The sequence below is a fragment of the Carlito syrichta genome, unplaced genomic scaffold, assembly GCF_000164805.1.
Source record: "Carlito syrichta isolate Samal-C Ts95f unplaced genomic scaffold, Tarsius_syrichta-2.0.1 Scaffold302967, whole genome shotgun sequence".
NCBI lineage: Eukaryota > Metazoa > Chordata > Mammalia > Primates > Tarsiidae > Carlito > Carlito syrichta.
The window spans coordinates 169,935-178,423 of record NW_007247063.1 but is presented as its reverse complement, the minus strand read 5'-3'; the positions used below and the strand labels follow the sequence as shown (position 1 = coordinate 178,423).

At 41.4% G+C, this 8,489-nt stretch overlaps 1 protein-coding gene across 1 annotated transcript; it reads right to left on the bottom strand.

Annotated features, from left to right (window-relative positions):
- Positions 1-3,264: 3,264 nt before the first annotated feature.
- Positions 3,265-4,307, bottom strand: LOC103259708 (60S ribosomal protein L6). The gene is given in 2 exon segments (XM_008057359.2): positions 3,265-3,909; positions 4,042-4,307. Coding segments are annotated over 2 exon segments (864 nt in total). The 5' UTR covers positions 4,297-4,307; the 3' UTR covers positions 3,265-3,300.
- Positions 4,308-8,489: the final 4,182 nt, after the last annotated feature.

Sequence of the window (8,489 nt, the reverse complement as noted above, 5' to 3'; positions counted from 1 at the left end):
CCAAGGCAATGTCAGGTACTCCCATATTCTAAAGTGAGGTGCTAGACCAATTTGAAAATTAATGGACCCAAACAGAATCTGTATCTCAGGGTCCTGGACCCACATTATGGCTTAATCATCTGTGCAAAAGTGGGCTCTTTTCCTTAAGCACTCCTCTCTCTAGGAACTACATATGGGAAATGAGAATGAGCAGCTTGTCAAGAGAGAAGCAGATGGAGAAAACAAAGGTGAAGTGTACTTGACTATTTCCACACATCACTTGCATGATTCCAGTCTTCAGGGGATTTCAGTTGGAATTGAAAGATATTTCTCAAGATTCAGGAGTTGAAGTTTTGTTGTGTTTTCTTACTTTATTATAGGAATGTGGGGTACAATTGAGGATTAGCTACATAAGTAAGCTGCATGCAGGTGAAGTTTGGGCTTCTAACTGGCCCTCACTCCCCCAGTAATGAACAAAACACGCAAAATTCCTTTGCAAGCCTGGCACACGGTAAAGGATGGGGTGCCCAAATTCCCACATCTGTTGTTGTTTTCTGGTCTTTTTGTGTTCAAAGAGACCTCTGCTGGGTGCAGAGTGCTTCACCCATCCAAAAGTGTTCGGAGTGTCTCCCAAACACTATCAACGGCTTGGTCTCTACTCTGTGCTTTGCTTGGTGAGAGCGGCACCATCTGCTGCTCCACGGTGGCCATCTTAGATCACCACCAGGACCTGGAGTTTTAATTATTTCACTGGAATAGGCTTTGAATAAAATGGAAGTGGCTACAGGACATTTGGCTATATAAGATAAACTAGAAAAGTTATGGGACTTTCCTAGGCTTTCCTCTCAGACTTGGGGCAAACAAGTCCCAAACCCAGTTTTCATAGAAAAATAAAACCCATAGTTACCTTCTTTTTTACCCAACTTGTATTAGTTCAACAGGAAGTCAAATAAAGAAACACTGAAAATAATTCAAATTTGACTATGCTGCAAAGTTACCTGCCAACCCAGAAATCATAGTGAGGAGTGCAGGGAAGTCATTCACACTTGCATTATTTGATACCACAGGAGATTATGACATGTTTTGACTTCGCAGCTATCCACAAACATGTATTTCTGTTAAGGACTTTACAAAGAAAACACTCTCTGAGAAAATATTCTAGTGAAAAGGCCCCTACATGAAGGTTGGAATCCAAGACAGCAGTGAGATGATTCACTTCCAAAATTATATCTGAGGACAACCAGAAGGCTCACCTCCTGAAAGGTGCCCACTCATAAACTCACATCAGCCCTTATTCCAATGTGAGAGTTATTTCCACATCCAGTCCATAAGAACTTTTAACCACGACAATGTCAATTTCTAGGCAGCACAATGGTTTATGCCCTGGTTTCTAGACAGCTGAAATCTTTGGCAGCCTTGAGTGCCATCAAACGTACAGCATACCTTTACCAGTGTATAAAGCCTCTTATTCCTATTAGAAGGAGGATGTTAAACTGTCCCATAAACATCTCTGTTCTTCAAATCCAGCACAATTGGCAAGACTTCCATATTGCTAGACAAGAAGGAAGCCAGGTTTCTAATATATTTTATTTTGCTTCAAAAATATGAAAGAGTGCCCCTCCTAGAAAAACTCACTAGTTCCCTTCTTGAATAGATGGGAAACATTTAAACTCAAAATGATCTTCCCACAAAAACAAGGAGGCTACTAGCCCAGGGAGCTGAAGGTAGTCACAGATGTGGCAAGATCTGTATAAATACTGACATTTCAGAGAATGATGGGATGAAGTGATAATAGATAATCCACATTATACCCAGCCTTGTCTTCCTAAATTTCTCCCAGTTTGCCACCCTTTCCTCTCATCTTTCCCCTTTTCTCTACTTTTTCTCATATCTCCAGGTTCTCATTGATTTTCCTGAGTGACATATACAAATAAGTGATTGACTAACGACAGGGCCCTAATCATTAAAAAAGACTTTCTTAGGTATAACTGGGCAAGAAAAACCCTAACGGAATCCATTTCCACATACTTATCTCCCATATATAGTTTCTGAGTGAGATCTGCCCAAGAATGACCATGGAGCACATCCATAATCTCCTCCCTCTCTTTCACTATCAACTTATCCTATCTTCACCTGAAAAGTCTAACCTACCTTTTTCTAAAAGGGCATTATGACCTTATTAGTCACCAGAGAAAGGGTTCAAAGCTCACATGAAGTAAAGCCATCAAAAACAGCTGGTTCCCTGACAGCCTACTACACAAAGGAATTCAGAATGGCAGGGTAAAACATGGAGACAGGGCTCCATGAGGTGTAGCTACCAGTTGACACCAAAGTTGGTATCACATTACCTACTTTGTAGTTTGAATAACCAAATACCTCAATCCAAATGGCAGAAGAAATATAAATGCAGGGAAGTGGTATTTTCTCACTTGAAGGACTATATACCCTGGTTGCTGCTACTGAATTAAAACCAGAGGCTAAAATGAAGTGAGCAAACAAAAACACCAAGTCATTTTAATCAGCCTGAGAAAATACGAGAAAAGGTTTCCAGAGAATTTGACTCACCTACATTCCTTCACTTGAAAGATGGAAATGGGTTTGCATTGGAGGAGGGAATATATATATATATATATATATATATATATATTATTTATATATAATATATGTTATATAATTTTCTCCAAGAATAACAAGGCAACATCTATTCCAGAGAGAGCTGAAATAGTCACATATGTGATATGTAACAGGGTCTGCATGACCCTGACAATACATCAAATTATGAAATAAAGGGATACTCTCATTTTTGAGACAGGTAAAGTGGGTGAGTAAATATAACCAATTATCTACAATTAAGGGTATATTGAGTGAAAGTGCTCTGGGTCTGGCACATTGCTGAATGTCTGCCTTAAACAAGATATTTGAGGTAACACATCCTCAAATATAAGTTTTGCTAAATAGCCCAGTGGCCAAAACAAGACAAAACAAAAATGCCAAGTACCTCATATTCTAAAGTGACAGTCTGAGCTATAATACCAAAAACTTTAGCAAAGCTGGTGCAGCCAGCATTAACCCATTGCACACCTCTAGGATATAAAAAGTTGAATTGGAAAGAGGGAAATAATTTTGGAAGGAATGGTCAGCGTAATTGATATTTCCCTCCCAATTCTAATCCTGGGCTTCCTCCCCTTTTGCCTAGCGTCGTGATTAACATCCTATTTAAATGAGAGGTACTGATTGAGGAAATACCACATTTAGAGCCCAAATCTATTTTCTTTTTTAAAAAACATTATCAGTTTTTTAATTAGGTTCTTTCAAAGAAATTTAGAACACTAATTTGTGAGGATAAACACCATTTGTCAGGGCAAACGCAGATCGCAGGTAGCCCTGGAGCTGAGGAATAGCTTTGATTTTTGGTAAGATTTGCGAGTCCACAGCTTTCTGATCAATCTTGCGCTACTCTGTAATCTCATATTTCTCTTTTTCTGTGTCAAAGATCTCACCTTCCTGGTGCCTGGACTTCCGCAGCTGCTGCTTCTTGAATTAAGCATCAGTAAGATGTTTTGGGATCTTCACATTGCTGATATCAATTTTTGTGGAGGTGGCAATGGCAAATTTCTGGTGTGTTCTCAGAGGAACTCGATTGAGGACCAGAGGTCCAGTCACAAGTAACAAGCCACTGCCCAGTTGCTTCCAGAAAACCACCCTCTTGCCTCTGTGGTGCCCAGTGAGGCTGATCAAGATGGTCCCGGAGGTGATGCTGGCTCGCAGTTTTCTAACGTGCTGGCTGGAGGGCTTTTTCCCATGGCTTAACAGCTTTTGAGGCACATCTTCAGTCGGATAATATCTAGGCATTTTGCGAAGTTTAACTGTTCGGGTACCACCATTCTTGTCACCACCAACTGGTTTTGTAACAGTTGCAAGAACCTTCTCCTTTTTTGTTTTTTCTTTTCTTTTTTCTTTTTTTTGAGTTGGAGTCTCACTCGGTCACCCAGACTGGAGTGCAGTGGCCGCTCCCGGCCACCGCATACTCTGGTTTCTCTTCAGATTGCACAAATCTTTCGCCTTTTTTTTCTTTTCAACCTTGGATTTAACTGCTGAGTACTTCCTCTCATACAAGGCCTTTCTGGAATACATAGCAGATCGGGAATATCTTCCAATTCCTCTGATAAGGACAGGATTTCGGCTGCAGTGGGGTTTCCCCTTCTTCGGCTTTTTAACCTTGAGCTTACCCTTTTTCACCTTGCCACCAGCATCAGCCTTCTTGGCTTCAAGTTTCTTCTCCTTAGCATTTGGCTTCTCAACTTTTTCACCCGCCATCTTGCAGGATGGGAAAGCCCAAATCTACTTTCTAATGCATTTGCTGTACTGCAACCTAAGCATTGGTTGTCCACTTATCTTACTCAGTCACTTCCCTGAGAATCCATGAAAACTTTCTATGGCACCTGCTGCTTGTGAATGACATGGGAAATGAAAGATGCAACAAATGTTCTGTGAAGCTGCCCACTTCTAGGTATGTTTTCCTCTGAAAACACCAGTGTCTCATTGGATGCAATCAGTGAATTCAAATATAAAATGGAGTCCAAATAAGATTCCTTCCATAATTCATTTATTCTGGAGACAGTAATGTCAGTGTTGTTCTTTACAAAAGCATCTACCACAGTCCATGCACAGTGGAACCCTTGAAAGGAAGTTAGGGCATCATTTCCAGTTTTCATAGCTACAAGACCCAGAGATCTCTTTTGTATTCATGTGCAGTTGACACTCTGGGAACATTTGGCAAACTATCTTAGCCTCATGTGCTAGAATGACTATGTCTTGTTTAGGAGTCAGATTCTGAATCGAAGTTGGATTACCATGCCTTGTATGCCCTGTGCAATGGTTTACCCAGGTAATCATGCTCCTAATTTTGACAGTACAGGTCTGATAAGCGAGTTGATTCTATTAATTTTCATCTTGGAAACGTTCTTCTCTAATCACATCCACAAGGAGCACAGAAAGATGTGTATACCTCCAGTCTGCTGATGATTTTTATCTCTACAGGGTCAGAGACATGATCATCCAGGTGGCGTGCTGCCAGGCATCAGACCACACTGTAAGCCCATGGGTGAATGCCTATGAGTTTTTCAAAATGTCAAAAGATACATTTGGGGGATATTTTCCAGGGCAAGCACCACACCCTGTATCTCCATCCATTTAACAGAATTCCCTTTTCCATGCACAGGCACATGCACTTTTCTCTGAGGTTGTTCAGCTTCTGTAGCCCACTATACCCCATCTACCTTTAACTTAGTGAATGCATCTGCAAAACAGAACCAGGTATTCTCAGGAACCTGGGTGTACCAAAGCTACCAGAAGGTCAAGGTGCTGGCACAATCCCTTCATCTGAGACAGCCACATCTGGAAGGTAACTACATACATTTTTGCTAGTACCTCTAAGATACCACTAATGTTTGGTTTACTTTTTCTCTACATATACCACTTATACTTAAAATTGATTTTTCTGGGCAATACCCACTTTGCTTGTATTCTCATTTGGGACACACCTTATGATTGAGAAGCTTGGACCTAACAATTCTTCTTGTAGTTTTGTCACTCTCTCAATATCCATCAGCACCCACTAAGAAGCCAGCACTCGCTAGGAGCTAGTCTCTAAAATGTGGTATATCATGTGGCAGTTTCAGACCCCAAAGGCCATGCGCAAATCCCTAAGAGTGTCATTACCTAGTGAACATATCTTTTTGCCAAAAGTTTTGAATCTGCATATAGTCACTGACACTTTCCCACTAAAATGACTAGCCAACCGGGCTCGGTGGCTCAGCCTGTCATCCCGCGCCTTGGGAGGCTGAGGTTAGTGGATTGCCTGAGTCTGTGGGTTCGAGACCTGCCTGGGCAACTTGGTGAGACCTCATCTCTACAATAAATCAAAAAATTAGCCGGATGTGGTAGCACGCGCCTGTAGTTCCAGTTACTTGGAAGGCTGAGGTGGAGGGATCGCTGGAGCCCAGCAGGTCGAGGCTGCGGTGGCTGGGAGCAGCCACTACACTCCAGTCTGGGCGACAGAGTGAGACTCCAACTCAAAATAAATAAATAAATAAAATTAAATTAAAAGTGACTAGTCAGAGTGAAAAGTGGTCTATACAACCTAATGGATAGCTTTAAGGAAGGCTGTTGGTCAACTCAGATGCCTATCAGACAAACTTATGTAATGGACTGAGGTGGATCTCTATGTGAAATATGAAGTGCATCCAACACTGAAAGAAGTTGTTATATGCTCTATCTCCTTTTGATTTCCTGGAGACTTTCAGGCCATCCGTTTTTCTTGAATAGAGAATAGACTCGGGGTTTCTTTCTAGGCACTAACCGCATGGTTTCCATGAAGTATGCCTTGGTGGCTGCTGCTACTTGTTGTGGTTAATCAGTTAATCACCCAACCCTTGTTGCTCAAATATTGGACCATCACACTTAGACAAACAGTATGCTTCCCTCAGTCCTTTCAATTAGAATAATGTCATCATGTAAAGCTACCAGGACCTCTGATGAGGTTTCAGTCCTCCCTAGGTCTTGGCCTATCCAGTGATGAGAAATTGTTAGAAGGTTCAGGTCACTGTAGAGCAACACAGTGAACAGGTATTGTCCTCTGACCCTTGTAAAGGCAATATGCTCTGATCTTCTCACTGAAGTAGATATGACACAGGCATTAACATGTCTATAGCTGAACACCATGCCCTAAAGTCTGCACAATGAACTCCACAACCATCACGGTATTGGCAGCAGCACAGGTGAAGAGGACTGCTGCCTCAATGAGATTAAGGTAATCCATAGCAAGATGTCAAGTACCAGTGCCTTTTATCACTGTACACAGAACTACTGTAGTGTGGTCTAATTTCTTTAAGCAATTCTGTCTGTAATGTTTCTTAATCAGTATAGAGACTTCCTTTCTGTCCCACTCCAATCCCCTCACACACACATACACACAAAGGATTTCTGGCTGTCCAGTCATCTTGCTACCATTGTTCTAATTGTGGCATTTTCCACATTGAGAACATCCCTTACAATCAAGAAAATAATTATACATACTTAAATCAACTCTTCCCACAATACATATGGCAGTATCAGTTGCAACATCTTGCCCACATACTAGCCCCAAAAAGCCCATCTATGAACTCACATCAGTCCACAGTATAACCTAAATTTTTTTTTTGAGTTGGAGTCTCACTTGGTTGCCCAGGCTGGAGTACCATGGCACACTCAGGGACATCCCAGCATCGACCTGCTGAGCTCCTGGGATCCTTCTGCCTCAGCCTTTCAAGTAGCCAGAACCACAGGTGCATGCTACCATGCCCGGCTAGTTTTTTTTTACTTATTGTAGAGACGAGGTCTCACCAAGTTGCCCGGGCTGGTCTCGAGCCCGCAGACCAGGTAATCCACTCGCCTCAGCATCCCAAAGTGCTGGGATTACAGACTGAGCCACCGAGCCTGGCCCCAAAGTAAATTTTTGACTGCTTATGGTAGATTCTAGGAGCCACAGTGAATTGTGCCCTGTGTCCATAGGGACTAAAAAGTTGATAATTTTAAGTCTAATCTTTTTTTTAAATTTTATTTATTTATTATAAAGATGTGGGGTATAATTCAGGGTTATGTATACAAACATTGATCATGCAGGCACCCTTGTTGACAAGGTATGCCCCTCCCTTCCCTAGCAGTTTCCACCAACTAGAAGTCCCACCCCCTTCCCCTGACAGTTTTCCGCTACTGCCAATCGATTTCTTATAGCATTATAATTGTTCGAGGTCACCTTATGACTGAGAACACATGGAACTCAGTTCTTTGTTTCTGTGATAAATTACTGAGTATGATCAACTCCAAATCCATCCAATTTGCTGCAAAGTCCATATATTTGTGCTTCCTTATTGCTGCATAATATTCCATTGTGTATATGTACCACATTTTTTTATCCAGTCCAGCTTCGATGAGCAATACGGTTGGTTCCATGTTTTTGCTATTGTAAATAGAGCTGCTACAAACATACGTGTGCAGGTATCTTTTTGGTAGAATGATTTGAGTTTCTCTGGGTATATTCCCAATAGGGAAATTGCTGGGTCATATGGAAGGTCAGTTTCTAGTTCCTTCAGAAGTCATCACACTGTCTTCCAAAGAGATTGTACTAATATGCATTCCCACCAGCAGTGTAGAAGTGTTCCTTTTTCTCTGCAACCTCACCAGCACCTGTTATTGTTTGTTTTATTAATGATGGCCATTCATACAGGTGTTAGGTGGTATCTCAAAGTGGTTTTGATTTCCATTTCTCTAATGATGAGTGAGGCTGAGTACTTTTTCATGTGTCTGTTGGCTGCCCATATATCTTCTTTTGAGAAGTGTCTATTGATGTCCTTTGCCCACTTTTTAAAGGGGGTGTTTGTTTTTTTCCTTTTGGCACATTTGAGTTCCTTGTAGATTCTAGATGTTATGCCTTTGTCAGATATACAGCTGGCAAATATTTTTTCCCATTC